Source organism: Stegostoma tigrinum, chromosome 6 (assembly GCF_030684315.1).
Source record: "Stegostoma tigrinum isolate sSteTig4 chromosome 6, sSteTig4.hap1, whole genome shotgun sequence".
NCBI classification, from domain to species: Eukaryota; Metazoa; Chordata; class Chondrichthyes; order Orectolobiformes; family Stegostomatidae; genus Stegostoma; species Stegostoma tigrinum.
Genome location: NC_081359.1, coordinates 18111067 through 18135296, shown reverse-complemented (window position 1 = coordinate 18135296; position 24230 = coordinate 18111067). Strand labels below are relative to the sequence as shown.

Sequence of the window (24230 nt, the reverse complement as noted above, 5' to 3'; positions counted from 1 at the left end):
TCTTTATTTCATGGAATGGGGACATTGCTGGAAACACTAGTATTTGCTACAAATCTGAAATAGCTTTTGAACTGATTGACTTGTCACACCATTGCAGAGAACAGCAGAGAGCCAAGCACTTGGCTGTGTGACTGGAGCAATGTGTAGGCTGGACCTGGTAAGGGCAGCAGATTTCGTTCCCCTGAAACAGGGGCACTTTTAAGTAAAAACCAAAAGAACTGCTGATGCTGGAAATCAGAAACAAAAGCAGAAATTGCTGGAAAAGATCAGCAGGTCTGGCAGCATCATTGGAGAGAAATCAGAGTTAACATTTTGGGTTCAGTGGCCCTTCATCAGAAATGAAATGAGACGTTAACTCTGGTTTCTCTCCACTGAGCTTTTCCAGATGACCTTTCACATCAGTTCACTGAGACAATAGTCCACCTGCTGCTGTGATGGGATGTGATCTAATATCCCCAGTGCATTAATCTGGTCCTCTGATACGACCACTATCTCTTGTTTAAGAAGATTTTTGCATCATGAGAAATGTATTTATTAAGTTGGTGTTATTTACTCCTGAAAATGTTAGTGTTGATTATTATCTTGTCTGAAATAATTAGTCTTGGGTCACTTGATCTGAATTTTTTGTACCTAGATACTTTGTACCTAAGATGATGCAGTGTGCGGAGCCATTAGACGCGTGAAATGTACCATTGTAATTCTGTAGTTGAGTACGCATGACAATGAAAAAAAATCTAAATCTAATGTACCACACTTTCAACACTAAGTTCCAAATCACAGATACGAGCGCAGCCAATCTTCAGGTTACATTTTCTCAATACTACTCACCCTCTGCTAATCCGAAATACTTAAAATTAAAACAGCAAATGTTGGAAACACTCAAACATTCACAGAAAGGGAAACAGAGCTGATGCTCCAACACTGGAAAAAAAGTTAGAGATGCAACAGCGTTTGAAACAAGGTGGGAGAAAGAACAAAAAGAGAAGGGCTGTGTTAGAGCGGAAAACGAGATTAAATGGTGAAAGTATTCATGTTGTGAAACTAAAGGGCCATGGGACAAGTAAAGAACAACAAGTTGTGCCTAGTAAAGGTGTAAATGGCCAGGACAATGAACAGCTGTCTCCTGGGAGTAAAACTAAAAAACAGGTTAAAATCAAAACTAGCAAAGATCCAAGAAACAAAACGGGCTTCAGAAGTTTACTGTCTGAGATTATCACACGCATGTTGATTTGGGAAAGCTGTAAATGAGGCGAGATGGTGTCCCTAGAGTTTACATTGAATTTGTTTGGAACACTGCGGGACATCAGAGGACAGAGTTGCCAATGTGAGAGCAAAAGTGAGAGTTAAAACGGCAGACTCACAAACTGAATGGAAATGTTCTACAAAGCGATCACTCAATCTGTGCTAGATCTGCTCACTGTAGATATGAGCACATTGTAAACTGTGAAGGCAGTGTAGAAAATTGCTTGGTTTGTGAAGAGAGAAGAGATAAAAAGGAAAATGTTCCAACTCCTGATCCTGTATAAAATACTACCGTGGGAGGAAGAATGGGTTTTGCAGTGTTGCAGAAAGAACAGTCCCTTCAGGTACTGAAAGATGCCGGGAAGGAAGACGGGTTTGGTTGAGTGTTGTGACAAGGGAACTGAGGGTGGGGCGTATTGCTAGGCATTTGGGGAGCCAGGTTCAAGAGGCCAGGGCAGAGGGTTAATGGAGGCAAGGTGACCTCAGAGAGCTGTGAGCCCAGGGGGATCCCCAAGAATGGGGACTCCCATAGTCATTGCTGATTTCATTGGGTCTCCTCCTGTCATCAGCAAAGTGACAATGGCAGGCAAATGAACTCTTAAACAGCCAGGGTGGTCAAGCTGTATGACACTTCTACTGCCTTCTGGAAATTTCTGACGGATCAGGGCTAGGAAGCTATCTGCCAGAAATCCCTCCGCGGGATTCTATATTCCCACACTATCAGTGGAGCACATAATCCAGACTCTGGTGTGTGGTATCAGACTCGGTCCGATTTCTCTCAGGGATACAGGACGTGAATATTGCTGCAACGAGACACAGATTTCTGAAGATTCAGCCGTATGCCTTTGCTTTCCAGCAATATTCAATCTCACGTAGGGCTCTACAGAAATGCAAATTACTGTTTTGTAAAATGACCCACGATAAAACCTAGGCACAGGAGAATATAGAAGCAAATGCCTTTCATTCAGTCATTGCACACACTGTCATCAGTGAAGACATTTCATTCAGATTTTGAGCCCTTTCACTGAGGCTTTCCCGATCAGTTTCAATAAATTGAAGCTGCAATCCTGAGTGTGCTGTTAGCTGCGACGGAATGTACAAATTTGAGGGTTGACGTACAGAAGTGTGGAAATTAGTTTCCACTTGTTCATTCCTGGAATGTGGGTGACGTTAGCCAAGCAGCATTTATTGGTCATTTCTAATTAGCCAGAGGGCAGTTAAAAGTTATAGAGTCATTTGGCATGGATACAGACCCTTCAGTCCAACCAGCCCACGCTGACTATGTCTCTAAATTAAACTAGTCTCACCTGCCTGTGTTTGGCCCAAATTTGTCCAAACCTTTCCTACCCAAGTCTACCACATTGGTGGGCTCACAAAGAAGCCAGACCAGGCCTAACACAGTGTGGGGCTGGATGAACACAACAGGTCAGACAGCAACAGAGAATTAGGAAAGATGACATTTCAGGTCGAGACCGTTCTTCAGAAATGGCGAGGGGGGGGGCAAGGGAGCTCAGAAATAAAGCGAGAGAGGAGGGGAGGGCAGGTGGGATGGTGCTAGGTGAGTGCAGTGGTGGGGATTGTTCAGTGAGGTGGAGGTGGGGGGCGCGGACAGGCGGGAGAGAAGACAGACAGGTATTAGGTCAAGGAGGTGGGGACAAGAGGGAGGGTTGGCCTTGCGATGAGGCCGGGGGGCGGTGGGGAGATTTTGAAACTGATAAAGTCCACGTTGAGGCCATTGGGCCGTAGGCTCCTGAGGCGGAATGCGAGATGCTGCTTCTCTGATGTGAAAGGTTTGTTTTTTGCCTTGAATGGAGGTAAGGGGGGAGGTGTAGGGACAGGTGTATCATTTCCTGTGGTTGCAGTGAAAGGTGCTGGGAGTGGCGGACCAGATGAGGAAGTCACAGAGAGAGTGGTCCCTACGTAAGGCGGATAGCGGTGGGGAGGGAAATATCTCTCTGGTTGATGCTGCCTGGCCTGCTGTGTTCCTCCAGCCCCACACTGTGTTATCTCTGATTCCAGCATCGGCAGTTCTCACCTACTCTCTCGGTAAAGATGGCAGTTTCCTGCCCTAAAGGGGCATTAGGGAACTAAATGGATTTTTCAGACAATCGACAATAACAGACATTTGACACGTAATTACAGATCTTTGAATTGAGATTCTACCACCTGCATTATTCACGAGTATGCTCCTCAGTGTTCTGTCAGGAGAAAATAATCAGGATGTCACCAGAGAGTAGAGAAGACAACAGTCAGGAAAGACTGTACAAGCTGGAGCTGTATAAGAGGAGGATGAGGAGATAACCTTTTCGAACATTTCCATGACATTGAGGACATTCAGCAGGTTATCATGGATCATAGAATCTCCACAGTGTGGAAACACTGTTCGGCCCAACTAGTCCACACCGCCCCTCTGAAGAGCATCCCACCCCAACTCATTCCCCTACATTTCCCCATGTCTAACCCAGCTAAGCTAAACATCCCTGGACACTATAGGCAATTTAGCATGGCCGATCCACCTACCCTGTACATCTTTGGACTGTGGGAGGAAACCAGAGCACCCGCAGGAAACCCACGCAGACACGGGGAGAATGTGCAAACTCCAGAGAGACAGTAGCCTGAGGATGGAATCGAACCCAGGTCCCTGGCGCTGTGAGGCACCAGTGCTAACCACTGAGCTACCGAGATGTTTCTACTTGTTACTGAATCCAAACCAAGAGGTCAGAAATTAAAGAGAGTCATGATTAGGGTAGCAACATCTTTAACTTGACAAAATATTTCAAAGGTGCACAGCATAGTGTTGGGAAGCCATTGAGGAGAATGTTGGAACAGTCAAGAAAAGAGGTAACAAAGGAACTATTTTCAGGTTTTAGCAATGGCAAAACAAGGATGAGTGCTGTTACAGAGATGGAGCAGACGTTTAGGAGTTAAAGATGCTGTATAAACATTTTTTAAACATGCTATGTATTTGCAAGTTACGGTAACAAACTGTGATAAAAAGAGACAGAACTGGAGTAGAGAGAGGTGATGGTTGTTCAATTTTTGATATATCTCAGAACAATGTAGAGAAGACATAATTTGCAACAGATCTACTTTTACAAATGTATTAAAGTATCACTACAATCACAAAACGTGATCTCATGCTGATGTGATGATGGGAACTGCAGATGCTGGAGAATCCAAGGTAACAAAGTGTAGAGCTGGATGGACACAGCAGGCCAAGCAGCATCTCAGGAGCACAAAAGCTTTTGTGCTTCTGAGATGCTGCTTGGCCTGCTGTGTTCATCCAGCTCCACACTTTGTTATCATGTTCTCATGCTTACAGGTTAACTTCTTGGAGCTTCTTGTGATTTACTGTTTACTTTGTTCTGACTCCTCACCCAGGCTTGATTAAACAAGTACAGTGGGTATAGATCAGTTCCCAGGATCTCACAATCGAACACAGGACAATTGAATACCAACATGATGAGATATAACTGAGTATTATCACTGTGCACTGACCTGTTTTCAGGTTGTTGTCACTGAGGGAGGAATGTGTAGGTGAGAAATAGTAGGGAGCCAAGGACAGACAAGATTAGGAGTCAACTCCTTCATTCCACACTTGTCCATGCCTTGCTGTTTTTTTAGACTATAATTTGTTTGATGATATTTGTTCTCTCTGTGTTTGCTGAAGGAGTTCATTAGACAAGGGTGTCTCAGCAAGTTATCTGCAAAGGGATTGCAACAGCGAATGTTCTTTTTGGTAAGTGACTCAATCTTTTACATTGAACAAAGGTCCCATCAGCCTTCTCAAGTGGATCTAGAAAATCTCACAGCTAGTTTCAACGAGAAGCAGACTTCTAGCTAATATTTACCCTTCATCCGACACAACTTCAAACAGATTATCTGGTCTTTACTACACTGCTGTTGGTGGGAGCTTCCTATTTGCAAATTGGCTGCTTTGTTTCTAGCATGAATATATTGACGGCACTTGTGACTTAATTTTCTGGCTCTGAGGTCCTCTGGGACATCCTGAAGTCATGAAAGCAAGTCGTACCATTATACAACACTTTACAGGATACCAGACATCTGGAGAGTATTTTACTGCTGGCAATTTAGAATGTTTTGAAGTGTAGTCAAAGCTGTAACACAGTAGCCAATCTACAACAGTACGTACGCACAAACTGGAATGTAATAATGATCAAATAATCTATTTATAAATCTGCTGTTTGAGGCATGAGTGTTGGCCAGCCACCAAGGATAACGTCTCTGCCAAATAATGTTACAGGAGCTTTTGTGCCCATTTGAGAGGATAGGTGGGGCTTAATGTCATGTTGAAAATCCAAAGCACTGGACAGAAAAAATTAAACACTGCTGACCACAGTGATATTAAACTTCTTTTGAAAGAAAAACAACCTTGCACTTACATTGTGACAGTACTGTTTCAGTACTGCACCCCAGTGTCAGCCTGGATATTTCACCTCAAGTCCTGATTTTTGTCTGGAACTCAGTGCATTAAAGACTTGTGCATTAATCCATTGAACCACTGCTGTCACTAAGTAAGTTGCTCTTTATATGAAGTTTAATATCAATAAGTTCAACAGAGTTGACTTTTCAAATTAACATACTTGCTTTACAGTCCACAGGCAAGGGAACTGTTCAATAACAAAATGTTCTTTTCTCTTCCCCCTCCCCTGTTACAGTTCAATGATATTCTCTTGTACACAAGTAGAGGACTAACTGCATCCAATCAGTTCAAAGTTCATGGACAGATTCCCCTGTACGGTATGACTGTAAGTATTGCATTTTATATCAATTGAAGGATAATCTGATGACATGACCTGGTGTTATATTTAATTCCTGTAATTGTGGCATATAAATTGATTCAGCGAATGAGACAACCTGATTTTTCTGCCCTAATTAAGAGGTTTTCGCATTTACTCATTGTGTAAGTCAACCCTGTTCAGCCACAGCATGTTATATTTGTTGTTCATAAGATATAGGAGCAGAATTAAGCCATTTGGCCTATCGAGTGTGCTCCACCATTCGATAATGGCTGATAGGTTCTTGATTAGAAAGAGAATTAAAAGTTACAGGCAGGAGAATTGGGTTAAGAAATCTATCTATCCCTGTCTTAAATACACTCAAGATACACTTGCCCTCTACAGCCATCTGCGGCAGTGAGTTCTACAGATTTATCATCCTCTGGCTGAAGAAATTCTTCCTTATCTCAGTTCTAGACTTGTCCCTTGACTCCGAGACTGTGCCCTTGGGCCCTGATCTCTCCTAACTGGAAACAGCTCCATAGCCACTCTATCTAGGCCCCTCAGTATTCTATAGGTTTCAGTCAGATTCTCTACCATCCTTCTAAACTCCATCGAGTACAGATCCAGAGTCCTCACTCATTCCTCATATGACCAGCCCTTCATCCCCGAGATTGTTCTTGTAAACCTCTTCTGGAACCCCTCCAATATCAGCAAAGCCTTTCTTAGGTACTAGGCCCAAAACTGCTCACAATTTTCCAAATGCAGTCTGACCAGAGCCTTAAATAGCCTCAAAAACAAAGTTCCTGGAAAAGCTCAGCAGGTCTAGCAGCATCTGTGGAGGAGAAAACAGAGTTAATGTTTCGGGTCCGGTGACCCTTCCTCAGAACTGGTGGTGGCTGGGAAAATATTAGGTTATATGCAGAAAATAGTGAGGTGGGTGGGGTAGGGAGTAAATGGTAAAGCCTCAGCAGTATATCTCTACACTTGTATTCTAGCCCTCTGGAAATAAATGCTAATGTTACATTTACCTTCCTAACTGCCAACTGAACCTGCATATTAACTTTAAGAGAATCCTGAACTAGGCTGTCAAATCCCTTTTGTGCTGCAGATTTCTGAAGCCTTTCCCCATTTAGAAAATAGTCTATACCTCTATTCTACCGATCAAATCTGATAATCTCGCACTTTCCCACGTTGTGTTCCATCTGCCCCTCCTTTGCCCATTCTCCCAACCTGTCCAAGTCCTTCTGCAGCCTCACCACTTCCTCAAAACTACCTTTCCTTCCACGTATCTTTGTGTCATCTGCAAACCTAGAAACAATGCCCTCAGTTGCTTCATCCAGATCATTAATGTGTAACGTGAATGTTCAGGGCCCGAACACCAACTCCTGCAGAACGTCAGTAGTCACTAGTTGCCAGCCTTCCCTTGTCAAGCCATGGTTGCCTCATCCTCCCCTTGGTGTGTTTCTTCTTCCCTGGGATGAATTTCTACTGTGCCTCTCAATTTAACCCCAGAAACTCTTGTCATTGCTGCCCTGCCATGAACCCTTCCAATCAACTCTGGCCAGCTCCTCCCTCATGTCTTTGTGGTTACCTATACTCAGTTGTAATACTGTTACTACTAATTCCAGCTTCTCCCTCTCAAACTGCCTTTTCTATTTCCTGGTGTATTTTCTGCCGCACATCCAGACTACTACTAGGAGACCTGTACACAACTCCCATCAGGATCTATTTACTTCTGTGGTTCCTCAACTCGAAGCTCTCTGACTCTATATCACCTCTTGCTATCGATTTAATTTTGTTTCTAACTAACAAGACAACCCCACGCCTGGGGTGGGATGCTGTTTGGAGGGTCACTGTGACTCTGTAGGCTAAATGGCCTGCTTCCACACTGCAGGGATTCTGTCATTCTAGATAATGGAAGCTTCTGTCTTGAAGGGTGACCCCACATTTCCTCTCACTCATAAATAAAGCTGGTCCTGCAGCATGGATGATGTACACAGCACGACAAATTTTAATTTTCAAAGTACTCTTTTTGGCATTCCTGAAATTCTACCCTACCCTGCTGGACACCAGCTCAATTGGGATCATTTCTAGGCCCTATGTGAACAACAAGATCCCTGAAGGGCTTCCCGAAACAGAGAGGAATTAGGACTTATGTTATATCTATACAAAAGCTTGGTTTAGGTCATACCTGACGCACCGTGGTCTGCTCTCAACCCCATAATCTGTATTCTTCTAGCATACAATTAATGTCTTAGCAGAAGGAACAAGATGTGTTTCAACTTCACCAATAATTATATTTTTCCTGTGCACAGGAGATAAGATGCAAAGAGGATTATCTCTGGATATTTTTCCTCGTTATTGATTTGAAGGTCTTTAACATTCTTACATAGTACATAGAATGTACAACACAGATACAGATCATTCAGCCCAATTGGTCAATGCTGCTTTTTATGTCCCTCACAAGCCTGCTCACAACCCCTCTCCTTCCTTCCTATCAAAGTACCTTCCTATTGCATTCTCCCTCACATATTTGCCTAGCTTCACCTTAATATACATCTATACTATTCACCTTAATTTTTTTATTCATTTGTGGGATATGGGTGTGGCTGGCTAGCTGGGTCAGCACTTTTTGTGCATCCCTGGTTGCCCATGAGATACAGTAATGAGTTCCAAATTCTCACCACTCTCAGCATCAAGAAGAATCTCCTGAATTTCCTGTTGTATTTATTAGTGAGTAACCTGTTTCTGGTCTCCCCCTCGGATTCATAGGCCATTCCTATTGCAGACAGTATTGGGATGGTTTGGAAGCCCCATCACAAAGCTAGGAAGAAAAATTAGCATATACAGCACTCCTCAGTATAACTGCCTAAGGTGGCCTCTTCTTGGAAATTAAAAACAGGCAAACAAACCCTTCATCCAAACATGCTGCCCAGTTATCAGGGCAGCATGATGGCTCAATGGTTAGCACTGCTGCCTTGCAGTGCCAGAGACCTGGGTTCAATTCCAGTCTTGGACTGGAGTTTGTACATTCTCCCCATGTCTGCATGTGTTTTCTCTGGGTGCTCCAATTCCCTCCCACAATCTAAAGATGTTCAGGTTATATTATAGTATCTAGGGACATGTAGGTTAGGTGGATTAGCCATGGAAGAAGCAGGGTTATAGTGTGGGGGCTGAGTCTAGGTGGGATGCTGTTTGGATGGTCAATGTGGACTCGATGGGTTGAATGGCCTCTGTCTACACTGTGGTGATTCTATGATTGTATTTGCTTCCCTTTTTGTTCTGCTTTCCTAATCTCCCAACTGCACGTTTTAACGTTTGATAGGTTTCTTTCTATTTTGACATTACTTGATTGACGCAAAGCATGCACATGTCTAATGTTTTTAACCTTTCCCTCTTCAGATTGAGGAAAGTGAAGATGAGTGGTCACTCCCTCATTGCTTCACTCTCAATGGACAACGCCAGTCTATCGTCGTGGCAGCGAGGTAGGACTCAAGTTCAACGTCCTTAGATGTCTGCCTTTTTGAAATGAAGTGGGTGTGCAAACATGGTTACTGGATCATTGACAAATGATTGTATAGAGAGACTTTGTACATTTGAATGAATGGAAGTTCATGTGATATTAAATGACCATTTTGACCATCTAACCCAATCCCTACCAAACTTGGCAGAGTGGTAGAAATATTGATTGAGTACAGCATGAGGAGGCCATCTGGTCAGCCATGTCTATATGGTGTACCCTGTCACATGATAGAATTTGCTCTTATGCTTTAAACCGCTTGTACTTGTTCCTAGAGCCAGATAAACTGAAAGTTGTTTCTCGTCAAAGTCTGCTAGGTTTAGAATAAGCCAATCATTCCAGTTGAAGCAGTAGACCTGAGTATATCAATTGGCTGATGACCAGTCTGATTGATTGTTACCCGAGCAACGTTACTTCTGAGGGTTGTTTTTCATTATGTAATGTGTACGTGAGATCGGGCTAGATGGATTGAAATCTTTATGGTTGTTGCAGCCGTCACTTCCCGGGGCTGTCGTCTTAAGGTGACCCCATTCCAATCCTCTTTATTCACCTGAAAAAGTTACCAGTGGTTGTCTGCAAACAGCAGTTGGACTCTGTTAGTGTGTGAGGCAGCTACAAACAGAACAGTAAGTCACACTGTAGAGAGAACAGATTTGTTTCGCATTGGAAGCAGGAGAAGTCTGTTTAGCTCCTTGAGCCTGTGGACCATACAGAGAGATGGGGTTGTTCTGCAGTGTACCTCCATGTACCAACCTTTGTTCGATATCTCCTAATAACTTCAGATAGCAAAAGTCAATCAGACTCCATTTAAAATTAACATTGGGTCTACAACCAATCGTCATTTGCAGAAGAAAGTTACAAACACCTACCGCGATTCCGTCAATAGAAGTGTTTCCTAATTTCAATTCTGAAAGATTTTCCTCAAATATTTAGTCGACAACATCCTAGACCTGGACTTCCCAATTAGTGAAAGCCATTCTTTTTCTCTATTTACCGTGTTAAATTTCCTTAAAATTCTGAAAACATCATTGACATAACTCCTTTACCTTCTCAGTTCTGGGGGATACAGCTGTAGTTTGCATAATCACACCTTGTTAACTTAAGCCTTGGAACCTTGCGACCATTCTGATAAATTTATGTAGCAGTTTGCCAGACTAATGAAGGAATTCTATTTAATAATTAATTAATTAATTTAAAAACCCGGGTGAGACAGTGGTAAACAATTCAAGGGCATGAAACGCCTCACATCAATCTTGCCCCCACAATGTATAACTTTACAAGCATTTATCCCTGGATTCTACTTAAACTCATTTTTTCTAGTGAGTGTCTCATTATAATTCTTTTTAATTAACCTGTTCAGATATGTGACCACACACCTTTGAATAAGGTGGGACGTGAACATGGACCTTCTGGCCTAAAGTTAGGAGCACTATCACTGCCCCGCAAGTCCACAGTGATATTTTCCCAATGTTCCTCCACCAGTATGTATTTAACCTTGATTGATACAACTAACAATCTCTACTTGGCATCTCACAAAACTGGAAAAATGGTTGCCAAGCTAAACATCCTGACCATATCTCTAAGTTTGTTTTCTCACTCTCTCTTTTCCTCAAAGTAGTAACTTATGGGGTGCCACAGTGGCTCAGTGCTTAGTGCTGCTGCCTCACAGCATCAGGGACCCAGATTCAGTTCCACCCTCAGGCATTGGTCTGTGTGGAGTTTGCACATTCTCCCCGTGTCTGTGTGGACTTTCTCTGGGTGGTCCAGTTTCTTCCCAAAGTCCAGAGATGTGCAGGTTAGGTAGATTGGCCATGCTAAATTACCCAATGTATCCAGGGATATACAGGAGGTGGGTTAGCCATGGGAAATGCAGGATTACAGGGAGACAGTAAGTGGATGGATTGGCTCTGGATAGGATGCTCTTTGGAGGGTGGGTATGAATTCAATGGGCCAAATGGCCTGTTTTCACACTGTACTGATTCTGAGATCATTCCCTGGCTTCATGATTGCAAAATGTAATGATGCTGAGTGAATATAGCTTAAATTGTAATAGTTCCAGTGTAGCAAAGTTCCAAAATCCTGACTTGAGAAGAAAAGTGTTTCATGACAGGAGGTGAAAAAGTTTCTTATATTAGGAAGCAATGCTTTATTATAAACAGTGCATGTTAGCAGGGACTGGAATCATGGTTTGCTCCTACTTTGAATAAAATCTCATGGTTTTCTTTCCCTCAGTGCCCAGGTGGAGATGGACAAATGGATTGAGGATTTACAAATGGCTGTGGATCTTGCTCAGCAATGCAATGGGTCAACCAGTGAACTAATGACTCCTAGTCCTAGTGATGGACCCAACAGTAAGTGAATTCCTCACAGAACCAGATTCTTAGGCTTGGCTAGTATTTCTTCTTTGGTTTCCAGTGTGAACTCCTCGGGATCTGCCATCGCACTCACCACACTCCACAGAAAGTCTCCAATGCTACTGGGACCAGAAAAGCTTGACTCAGTGCTCAAGTGTGCACCTGTACTTGGCATTAATTGAGGAGAATAGAAACATCTTGACATATTCAGAGACACGATCTGATCTTCAGCACCAAAAAATGTTTACTTTGAACAAGCTCGTGCTTTTCATTAAATGTCACTAAAATCTACAGTAAAATAATAGCCCCCATTATTGAATTTGTGATTTTGGCATCTCATGGTTTTTTTAAGAGGTAAATCAACCAGTATAATGGTCGTAGGGCCTGAAAACATAAAATAATAAAATAATCTCAGGGTGAAACATAGAACTGGGGGCTATTAGCTGAATACATTTGGGTATTGCATTTGTTTCAAAATAATATTCTTTTTAAAAGGCCTTATGAATTACTTTTATCTATCAGCCATTGCAGTTAAGTAGTTCTGCATCTGTAACAACAAAACCATTGGCTGCCTTCTTAGTGGAAAACAAGCACTGAAGTCAATATTCCAAACCGAGATGGAAACATAGAAAATTGCAGCAGGGGTAGGCCATTTACCCCTGAGAATCTGTTCTGCCATTCAGTCTGACCATGGCTGCTTATCCAATTCAGTGCCCTATTCCCATTTTCATTCCATATCCTTTGATCACTTTAGACTGAAGAAATATACCTTATCTCCTTCTTGAGAACTTTCAGGTTTTTGGCCCCAGCTGCTTTCTATGGCAGAAAATTCATCATTCATGCAAGTGATGTAGGAGGAAATTATAGGTAGGGGATATACGCAAGTGGGCCTGTGGGTGATGTCACAATCCCATTAAAAAGAAATTTAATTGTTCACTTAAATAGCTGAATGGTTGACACAGCAAGATTTCACATTTTCAGACTTTTAGATGTAACATGCAAACCAAAAGCATTATTGACTGCCTGAGACCAGTCTAAACCCCGTACACACAGATTCTTCTACTATTGTGTCCGAATATGAGCACATTACATCTGTTTCCCTACTGAACAATCCTGGGCCTTCCTTTTAATCTTTAATCAGTCACATCATCTGTGCCTGTTTGTTAGGCAAAATTCAGAACCAATCACATGACTATTTTAGCGTATCTTATATAAAATCCACAGTCCGAAAACATAAAAATCTTATGTAACTGGGCATTGGTAACAATGCAGAACTGCAGCTTCTTACTGATTTACCACTTTGTGTGTCAGCTTTACTCCCTCCTCCCATGCTTCGAAGATTGTCTTAGAATAATTACTGCACAGAAGGAGGCCATTCAGCTTTTTGCCTTCATGTCAGCTCTGCATAGAGTGGTACAGTGAGCTGCAATCACCCTGTGGTCCTGAAGATCTGGGTTGTTCTTGTATGTCTGTGGAACCAATGACTATTAGCTTGTACAACAGTCCCTCCCAAGCTTCTCCCAGTTCCTTCATTGTTTTTATTTATATTGTAAAAGTATGTAACACTTTACATTTACAGGTATACCCCCCCACACCACTACCAAAGACTTCATCTTTCAGGTGGTCTGGAGATCTTGCAGTTTTTTTTTCAGAATGCATTCTCATTGGACTCAGAAGATTGTTTGATCTTTGGCCTGAAGACTGGTAACCTTGATTCTGATTGTCTATAAATCACTGCTACACTAGAGGATCTTCTTTCACTGGGACAAACTTTGGGGAGGATGTTGTTCCTCACAAAGCAGTTGGTTGTTCCATTATCCTATCTGGAGTACTCATAATATCTCGAATTCAACTCGCGCAGTTGCCCTGTAACGTTGCCTGGAGGACCATTAATCTCATGAACTTCCATCGGAGAAGATGGCTGCTCGGGTTAAACACGTACTGACCTCTGTGTCGTATCTTGGAATTTCAGACCTGGCTACTTTTTCTTTTTAACTCTGTCCTAAATTGCGGATGTTAGTCTGGCTTTCATGAAGTCACATGCAGCTCATGTCTATTATTCAACCAATTCTTATTTCTAAATCTGTTGTTACATCTGTGTTGAAACATGTAAGCTCTTTACTTCAACTTGTTGGATAAGTTAGTGGTCTTCATGCGCCCTTTGAGAATACCTTCCTAGTAAATCAGACCTTTTTGTAATCTAAGCAGTGCTGCTCAAGGATTACTGTTATTTTTCACCTTATCTTTGTCGCCTGAGCTGTTAACTCTTCTTCGAAAGCTAAAGGATTGAAATGTTGCTCTTGAACCTTCCTTGGCATATCAAGCTGATGTTACAGTTAAACACGCGATATCACTGTGTTCAGCAGGCTGTTTGCTTTCAGAACAACTTTGTTTTCAATGAGATCAAGTAGGTTGTACTGCCCACTCTTGCTCTTAGAATTTACTTCTTTTGGAAAATATTTCTGATTTTGACTCCCGAATTTTCTTCAGGCATGAAAAGAATGGACAGTATTTCTACCAGTCTGCTAAGGTCACAGGGTTTCTTCCTTTTGCTAGTGTGAAACAATTTTCTTATGCCAATATAGGTAACCTCAACAGATTTATTTCTTTTTAGGTTCCACGATGAGTCTAGGAATCCCAATTATATCCTCTGTCAGTTCCCCCTTTACCAGTTGGTTAATAATGGTTTGTTTATAAAACTGTCACTTGAACATAGAACATAGAACATTACAGCACAGTACAGGCCCTTCGGCCCTCGATGTTGTGCTGACCTGTCATACTGATCTCAAGCCCATCTAACCTACACTATTCCATGTATGTCCATATGCTTGTCCAATGACGACTTAAATGTACCTAAAGTTGGCGAATCTACTACCTTTGCAGGCAAAGCGTTCCATTCCCTTACTACTCTCTGAGTAAAGAAACTATCTCTGACATCTGTCCTATATCTTTCACCCCTCAATTTAAAGCTATGCCCCCTCGTGCTTGCCATCACCATCCTAGGAAAAAGGCTCTCCCTATCCACACTATCTAACCCTCTGATTATTTTATATGTTTCAATTAAGTCACCTCTCAACCTTGTTCTGTCTAATGAAAACAGCCTCAAGTCCCTCAGCCTTTCCTCGTAAGACCTTCCCTCCATACCAGGCAACATCCTAGTAAATCTCCTCTGCACCCTTTCCAAAGCTTCCACATCCTTCTTATAATGCCAGAACTGTACACAATACTCCAAGTGCGGCCGCACCAGAGTTTTGTACAGCTTCACCATAACCTCTTGCTTGAAATTTATCAAATTCTTTCTCCATCACATGAATGTGGAGCTCAGAAATGCATGAAGGCTTAAAGATGAGATGTTGTTGATCTTTCGAAAATATGCATGTCATTAACATGTATTTCTAATAACTTTTCTCTTGCAGAGTTATTTAAAGTATACCTTTAATCTTGGGAGCTATTCCGCATGGATTATTGACTTTCATGCCTGCAGGTTGTAAATTCTCTCTGTGTGATTTCGGCCTGATTGGGCAATGACAGTCATTTCTATATCACGTTTAAAATTAATGAGATGTCCATTGATTCAAATGAGTTCAATTAACTTATGTCAGTTGAACCATTGATTTCTCCTGGAATGCTTTGTCTATCTTTTCCAGTGGAGGGAGGTGATTCTGTCGCATTCACCGCTTTGTATGAGTAAATATTTGGCTTTTTGCAACTGCATTATTCTTTGGCACGTCTTCAGGAAGTGACTTGTAGTTTTTTTGATGTAGGATTCTTTTGTGATTTTTGTCTTTTACAAGCAGGGCACTGTTTGTCTGTTCTCACATTGATTTTAGTAACTGTGGTTTGGATTACTCCTTGTGAGGCTTGTCACTTGCATCTGTAGAGTGCATCTTATAAAGTGAAAAGGTCCTTTTGGTCTCCTGTGATAAGATCGTCCTTGTCCTCTCAGGACTTGTCTCAGTATCTCCTCGATTTCTGCTTCCAGCACACATTCAGTGGCTTTCCCCAAATTCAATTCATCTTTGGGCAGTAATAAATCTGACAAACTTATCAATAGTGCCAACAACAATTCTGCCTGTTATGAATTCTGATTTCAAAGCTACATTGTCATAGCCTTCTACTAATCTGTAGAGGTCATTAATGAAATTGGCTATCATTTACACTTGACGCTGAACTCTTCTGTTAAATCCGCCCTCTCAAGAATTTTTTTGTTCTCAGATTAAAGTAATTATTTAAAGCCGTTAGAATCTCTTCAAACATATGTGTGCTTTCTTTTACATTTTTGCGACTTATAACATCATCAGTTGCCAGTCCTATTCAATGTGGTACTCACTTGTTCAGTTTGAGATTTAGTAGTTAATTTAGAAGCAATTCAGTATTGTAAAAACTGTTTTCTCAATAAAGCCTAAAGCCATTTCTCTTTAGTTCATTCCCGATATTGTATCTTTTCCTGCCATTGATTGAGTCTTAGGCACAGAAACCAATCCTCCAGTCCAACTTGTCCATGCCGAACAGTTATCCTAAATTAATCCAAAACTATTCATAGAGTCATAGAATCATACAACATGGAGGTAAACCCTTCAGTCTAACTAGTCAATGCTGCATGTAATACACAGCTTAGCTAGTCCCACCTGCCTGCTCCTGGCCCATATCCTCTAAACACTTCCTATTCCTGTACCCATCCAGATGCCTTTTAAATGATGTCATGATACCAGCCTCCACCACTTCCTCTGGCAGCTCATTCCATACAAGCACCACCCTCTGCATGAAAAAGTTGCCCCTTTGGCCTCTTTTATATCTTTCCCCTTTCACCTTAAACCTATGCCCTCTAGTTTCAGACTCCCTTACCCTGGGGACAAGACCTTGGCTATTCACCCTGTCCATGCCCCTCATGATTTTATAAACCTCAATAAGATCACCCCTCAGCCTCTGACTCTCCAGGGAAAATAGCCCCAACCTATTTTAGGGGTGGCATGGTGGTTAGCACTGCAGCCTCACAGCGCCAGGGACCTGGGTTCGATTCCAGCCTCGGGCAACTGTCTGTGTGGAGTTTGCATGTTCTCCCTGTGTCTGCGTGGGTTTCCTCTGGGCGCTCTGGTTTCCTCCTGCAGTCCAAAGATGTGCAGGTTAGGTGGATCGGCCATGCTAAATTACCCATAGTGTTCAGGGGTGTGTGGGTTATAGGGGGATAGGTCTGGGTGGGATGCTGCAAGAGGTGGTGTGGACTTGTTGGGCCAAAGGGCCTGTTTCCACACTGTAGGGAATCTAATCTAATCCATTTAGTCTCTCCCTATTGTTCCAACCCTCCAATCCTGGTAACATCCTTGTAAAATTTTTCTGAATCCTTTCACGTTTCACAACATCTTTCCTAAAATAAGGAAACTATTTTAAAATGTATTAAATCTATCCTAAATTTGCAGCATTTCAATGCTATTTGTGATCTGCTGGTTTTTAAGCTTTTTATGGCTCAATGTTTCAATGTCTTTTTAATTCTGTTATGTTCAAGTCTCTTCAAGCATTTAAACTCATATTATAGCATCTATCAACTCTATCATATCCTTTCTAATAAAGCTTCAAATATGTTAAATAGCAATACAATTTTTTAAATAAACCTATGTGGTTGTACTCTTATTATTTTAAATTATTTCCCAATGTCTTTAAAGCCATGTAATGCTCTTATTCTGTCAGATACCTCCTTTTAAATCTTTTATTTTTCCTTTTCATCAACCTAAGTTCTGCTCCACAGCATTCCCAAAGCTGCAGATTGACATAATTTATTTACTCATCTTCTCCTTCACCGTTACAGCTATGCCCTGTCTTATGCACTTGCTCTGATGGCAACAGTTGCTGCGAATAGTGAGCGTTCCTTTTTGACTTGATCCTTGCCATCTAGTCCTTTGCACCATTAGTTTATTTTCTTTTAACCTTTCACTTTAGTGAAGTTCTGAAATGGTTACTTTCCAGCCAAATCTTGAATATGAGCACGTCTATAGATCTTCCTTCACTAAGGACTTGATGTTTGTCTTTCCTGTACCTCCTACCAGCTTTTGAGGTGAATGCTTCCTTCTGGAATGCTGCTTTTTTTGAATTGCCGTTCATTTCATAAGTTCTGCAGACTGCTTCTGTTACTGAGTGTCTGACTATTCCTAAAGCAGTAATGCTGTCACTCATCTTCCCAAGTCAACTAGATCATTTTCATTGTTGTTACCTTGACTACTTTAAGCAATGATCTTGACAGCTCATCACTATATGTGGAACCAACTTCTAGCAGCTTGTGGATAGGATTAAACTCTGCCACCAATCCTCCTTGCTATATTGAGTTTAAGGACCTACTTGTAGATGAAGCGCTCACAAGTTTTAAGAAGCAAAGGCGCTTGTCTTAACAACACGGTATAGTTTATTGCATGATAGCGATTATGCCCAACGTAACTTTTAAAATTCCTAAAACTAACAGGAGGCACAGATAATATCCGACATCTGACCACATCAGGACCTAGAACAGGACTTCCTGTTCTCTGCACAGGACTGGGTGATATCTTCAGACAGGCTGGAGCCTGATGCATCCTACATTCATAAAGCCTTTCAGAGCGATTACCTGACCTTAGAAAGGATGCTTAAGCCTTGGAGGGCGTTCAGCGCAGGTTTACAAGGATGATACCTGGAGTTCAGGGGTTAAGTTAGAGATTAGACAAATTAGGCCTTTATTCTGTAGAATTTAAAAGGTTAAGAGGTGACCAACCGAGGTTTTCAGGAACATTAACAGGGAAGTGCAGGGTAGATTATGATAAACTATTCCCATTGCTTGAAGATTCTAGACGCAAAGGGCATAGTCTAAGAATAGGGCCACTCAGGAGAGATGTTAGAAAGCAGTCCTACATGCAAAGAGAAGTGGAGGCTGGGAACGGTCTTCCTCAAACAGCGGTCGATGCTAAGTCAATTGTTAAATTTAAATATGAGAGAAACAAGTTTTTATTAAGCGAGGGTGTCAAGTGATATGTTCCAAGGCAGGCATATGGAGGTTGGTCACAGATCAGCCTTGATCTTAGTGAATAGTGGAGGAGGCTCAATGGGCTGAATGGCCTGTTCCTGTTCCTATGATCCTACTCAATACAGAAATTCGTCATAGAGTAATAGGGTTAGGCTTTATAGTTTTTACAAGGTGAGCTCACTCACTCCTGACTCCTGGTCTTCTCAGTTTGGACAGCCAATTTGTGCCTGCAAAGTGGAGAGCTCTGTGGCCAGCTAGGCATCTGCAACAGGAGCCCAGGCAGAAGTTGGGGGGGGGGGGAGGTGTTAAGGCTGTAAATGGGAAATCAGTCCCAGCCATGACTTGTGAATGATTTGTCCCTTGTACCATCTGTCACACTGAACGCTTCATTTCATTGTGTTTAGTGTCAGAAACAGGTGGAAACCCGTTCAGCCTCTTGAGCATATTTCCACATGTAATTAGATCCTTTCAGATATGTAGCTTAATTCTATCATCATGTCCCTACCAATCTCACTTTTGAAATTGTTTTAATTGACTCAGCCTCAATAGCACTTGCAAGGGAGAGTTTGGGATTTGCACTCCACTTTTGACAAGGGAGTGCCTCCTGACCAGGAGGATGGCCTACCTTTTACTTTTAGGTAGTGCCTCTGTTTTGGAGTTCCCCCACCAGAGCATTGTGCACCAGACCAGGCCCAAGCCCTTCAAAATGTATTAAGATAGCTTAGACCCTAACCTTTTTTTCATATTTAAAAGGCAAGTGCCAGGCATTGCATTCTGGAAGCAATTCGAATGGTCAAACCAGATACATTATAGTTAAAAGACAACAAAACGAATAGGAAATTGGGATAACAATCCTATTGGAAAACTTAACAGAGTAACAGATTATTTAACTAAAAAATAGCAGCTGTTCCAATATAATAACATCCCATAAACACACCCTTGGCGAAGCCAACAAGTCAATAAAATAGATTGTCTCACATGCAATTCTAGCAACGCAGAAGGAAAAACATGAAGAGAAAGCTTTGAGAGACCGAGTAACGGGGGTGGGGAGACGTACTGTAGCTTCCAACCCTGTTCAGACCGCTTGCAACAACTATTGAAAGCTAAAACTAAAAAATCCTGGCTCTGAGGCAAATTGACTACAGCTTTTGGGCTGCTTCTATTGTTCCAAAATAACCAAAACAAAGTGCACCCCTCAAGGCCAAAGTATCAGCACAAGAGGAAGTCACTGCTTTAGTAATTTAAAATCCATATTCTTAAAAAAAAATCGTTGTCCTGCTGTGAAGCCTTTCAAGTTATTTTGTGTTTCAGCCTGTAGTTTAGGTGCAATCCAAACCAATGTTCAGGATAACATTGCTCACACTATACCTGGCCAAACCAAGAAGGTGTACCTCCTTTCTGAATTTTGTGTGTTTTGTGATAATGTGTCTGCAAGGCCCTCTCATCGTTTTCTTTCCTTGATTATAAATGTTGCTGGTTGATTCAGCCTAGGAATTGAAAAGATCGCTGGATGTTTGTTGATTTTTCTTTAAAGGACTTTTCGATCAATTCTTTAGAATCGCCTGATGAGACATCTGTAGAGCATGAATCTGAAGATGATCTAAGTGCCTCAAGGACCTCTCTTGAGAGACAATCACCCCATCGCGGCAATACCACAATGCACGTTTGCTGGCACAGAAATACTAGTGTTTCAATGGTGGATTATAGCATTGCTGTGGAGGTACATGCCATCTCAAAATAAAACTGTACATCTGACTCTCTCTTGACAGTGTGGCACATTACAGATTTCTATTTTAATACAAATCAATCAACGAATTCCATGGCCATTCAATAAATCCTGTCTCCAACACCACGCTTTCAAAGTTATGATGAGCAATGGGTTCCAAGCTTAAGATATTGGGGTGGAAATTTGATTGAATTGAAATATTCAAAAAAGGCAGGAGGGTTGGTGACACAGATTTGAGGCTATTGGTAAAAGAAGCAGAGGAGTGGATGAGAAATACTCGCATGCAACAAGTTGTGGTCTGGTGTGTGCTTTCTGAATGGAAGATGGTTCGTGAGGGCGTTTCAGAAAGGAATTAGATAAATGCCTGATAAGGAAAAGACTTTGCAATGTCGCAAGGAAAGAACAGGGTCTGAAGTGTATACTCTTCACAGGAGCCAGCACAGACTTGGTGATTTGTAGGCCTCCTCCTGAGCTAAAATGCTAGATTCTGTCATCCTCCATCTCAATCACATTTCTGGCAAGGTAGCATTCGGCAGACAGGGAATAGCCTATCATAATTTTCCAGCCAAGAACTTAGCGTTATTTTAGAATAGATGTCCCCTTTTGTTTTGCATTGAATTGTCACCTGAGGTGACTCATGTTGACCAAACAATGCTTGTTGTGTGGCAACGATCAGCTCATAATACTTGAACAGTGATGATGAGGTAGGATAGAAGGACCATTGATAAAGTTTCAAACATTACAAACATATGCAACAGACACTGAACTGCACCAGCCACATAAATACTGTGTTTTGACAGTAGGTCAGAGGCTTGGAATACCATGATGAATAACTCACCTCATGACTCCCCACAGCCTGGCCACCCAACACAAGTTGGGAGTTGCCTGAATATGTGCAGCTCCAGTAACACTCCAGAAGCTCAGCACCATACAGGACCTAGCAACCCATACAATTCACCACCAGGAACTCCTCCCCCATCTTAAACATTCACTCACCCAACCGTCATCACACAGTGACAACAATGTGTACCATCTGTAAAATGCACTGCAGCAACTCACACTGGCTCCTTTGGCAGCAACCTTCCAAATCTCTACGAACTAAAAGGGTAATAGCAGCAGATGCATGGGAACAACATCACCTAGAAGTTCCCCTCCGAGCCACACACCTTCTTGACTTGGAACTATGGCTTCGCTGTGGTTGAATCAAGATCCCGGAATTCCTTGATCTGCACTGTTGGTGTATGGGCACCATTAATGACAGCAATGGTTCAGGAAGGCAGTTCGCCAACCCATTCTCTGGTGCAACTGAAAATGGGGCGTAAATGCTTGTGTTGCCAGTGATACCCACATCCCCAGAATGAACAAAAATGTAAACTTTGTTACTAGTTAGAATTTTCGAAGTTTGCAGTTGTTAAACCCAGAGCGAAAATATCCTGCATCACCAGTAATGAGTCTGATGCAGAGCTGAAAAAGTGATTTTAAAAATGATTAGGAATAGCTTGGAAAAAAAGAAATTAACACAGCACGTGAAATAAATAAATGTTACGCAGCTTTCAGCCTGCTGAACATTAACCATTTCAATTGACCAAAACTGTTGGGGTTTACACAAAAGCACAATGTGGCACATATTGAAAATCTGAAATAAAAATATGAGTTGGTTGAAGTGCTCAGTGGGTCAGGTGGAATTTGTGAAGAGAAATATAGTCAACATTTCAGGTTGAGATGACGGTTTGAAAACTTGTTAACACTATCAACCTCAAACCAATTCAGTTTATTGGTCTGGAGACTTTTGTCTAACTGTGGGCAACCAATCATTCAGTTCCTCTTTCCTTTGATTTTGTTTTATCCTTGGGTTCGACCCATTCAAGCTCCACTTGGTCTTTCAGTCTAAGAAGCTTGTGGCACTATCGTGACAACAGACCTTTCCTGGTTATCTCAGTCTGAAACATCAACCTGCTCACCAGATACCCATTGAGAAGTTTCAGCATTTCTTCATTTTGTTTTCATTGATTTACTTTTGTGCAGTTAGAGAGGAGGGTATTCAGGGCATTTTTTCTTTTACTGGTTTGCGTGTGGAGCACTCATGCATCCTCTAGACCTCAGTTTTTTATTGTTTGAACAAACATCTTTACCACTTAAACCAGTGCAAGTAAGTTTTCTGATCCAGTGTGCTTAGCTTTAATAATTGACATCCCAGGGACCAAATAAATGGAGCAGGGAATATTGAATCCAGCTGGAAGAACTCCCTTGGATCGTTAGCTGAATAATCTGGTTTCTGTGGAATTCAGGTTGTGATTGACCTAATGTCCCCTTCTTTTGGGAAAACCCTCTCCTGCTTTCTGGAATCACACTGGTGTACATTATTTGTGTCACATTTTATTTGTTTCTCCTGCACATTAGCAAAGTTAATGTCTCTGCCACCAAACATCTGAATGTCTCGTAGTCTTTAATATCATCCTTTCTTACGGCACCTCCTCCACAGTATTTCACCATTCCTGTCTCTTCTCTTCTCTAGCTAAACCAATATTACTTTAAGAATAATATGACTACTTCTTTAAACAGAGAATATGCAATTTGCACACAAGGTCATTTTAAAGAATAAGGCTTCCAAATGACCTGGTACTCACTTAATTATCCTGAATATTGTTCCATTTCTTTACTCTTCATCTGGAAAGAAAATTCTTGCTAAACAGCAACAACTTGCATTGACATATTCAATGTAATAAGATTTCCCAAAGTGCTGCACAGGAGCATTGGCTGGGGTGGGGGGTCGATTAGTTCAGTTGGCTGGATGCAGAGTGATGCCATTAGCACGAGTTCAATTCCAGCACCAGCTGAAGTTATCATGCAGATTCCACCTTTAAAAATCCTTAACTCTCGCCTGAGGTACAGCGACTCTTAGGTTAATGTGCCACCTGTTGTCCCTTTCATGAGAGTAGCCCTTTAGGACTACGGCAACTTGATCTTTACCTTTTGTAAAACAAAGTATGACATTGAGTCACACAGCAGATACTAGTTCAGACCACCAAACGTTTGGTCATAGAGGTAGATTTGGAGCCGCATCTTAAAGGAGGAAAATAAAACAAAGAAGTGGAGAGGTTGAAGGCGGAAAAGATCAGGTTTAGGTCTTGGGCAAACGAAGGCATGGCCACCAATTGTGGACCAGTTTAAAATTTGGAATATTCAAGAGATCAGAATTAGAGGAGTAGAGGCATTTTGGTAGTTAGTAGGGTTGGAGGAGATTACAGAGATATGGCGGATAGAGCCCATGGATGGAACTGAAAATGAGGAGAATGTTAAAATCAAAATGGAGCCAGTCTAAATGATTGCCAAGACACCTTTCTTAGGGCAAAAATGTGACGACGGACTCTTGGTCCAAGTATCACACCACCTTTAAGTATAACCTGCTTCCTGTCCAAATTTTTATTCAAGCTGACGGCTGTTATGCTTAGGTGCTCAAAATTATCACTGTTGGTTTCAACAGGTGTAATATTTAAAACATTCTTGGCATATCCTTGAATGCCACAAACACAATGGAAATGTTACCCATTTAACATGGTAGCTAAAGAATTAGGATAAAACTGGACATGTATTTGTTGATGTTGGTAGGTTGACCTGATACGGATGGGTAGCATAGAATTGCTTTTTCTTGTGGACAAAA

At 41.7% G+C, this 24230-nt stretch overlaps 1 protein-coding gene across 1 annotated transcript in view; it reads left to right on the top strand.

The window, feature by feature from the left end:
- Nucleotides 1-24230, top strand: part of LOC125453044 (FERM, ARHGEF and pleckstrin domain-containing protein 1) — a 262857-nt gene that overhangs the window by 231341 nt on the left and 7286 nt on the right. The window contains exons 20-24 of the mRNA XM_048532094.2: nt 4913-4981; nt 5922-6011; nt 9387-9469; nt 11737-11855; nt 20400-20563. Of these exons, the coding sequence (XP_048388051.1) occupies nt 4913-4981; nt 5922-6011; nt 9387-9469; nt 11737-11855; nt 20400-20563 (525 nt within the window). The remainder of the gene's footprint in view (nt 1-4912; nt 4982-5921; nt 6012-9386; nt 9470-11736; nt 11856-20399; nt 20564-24230) is intronic.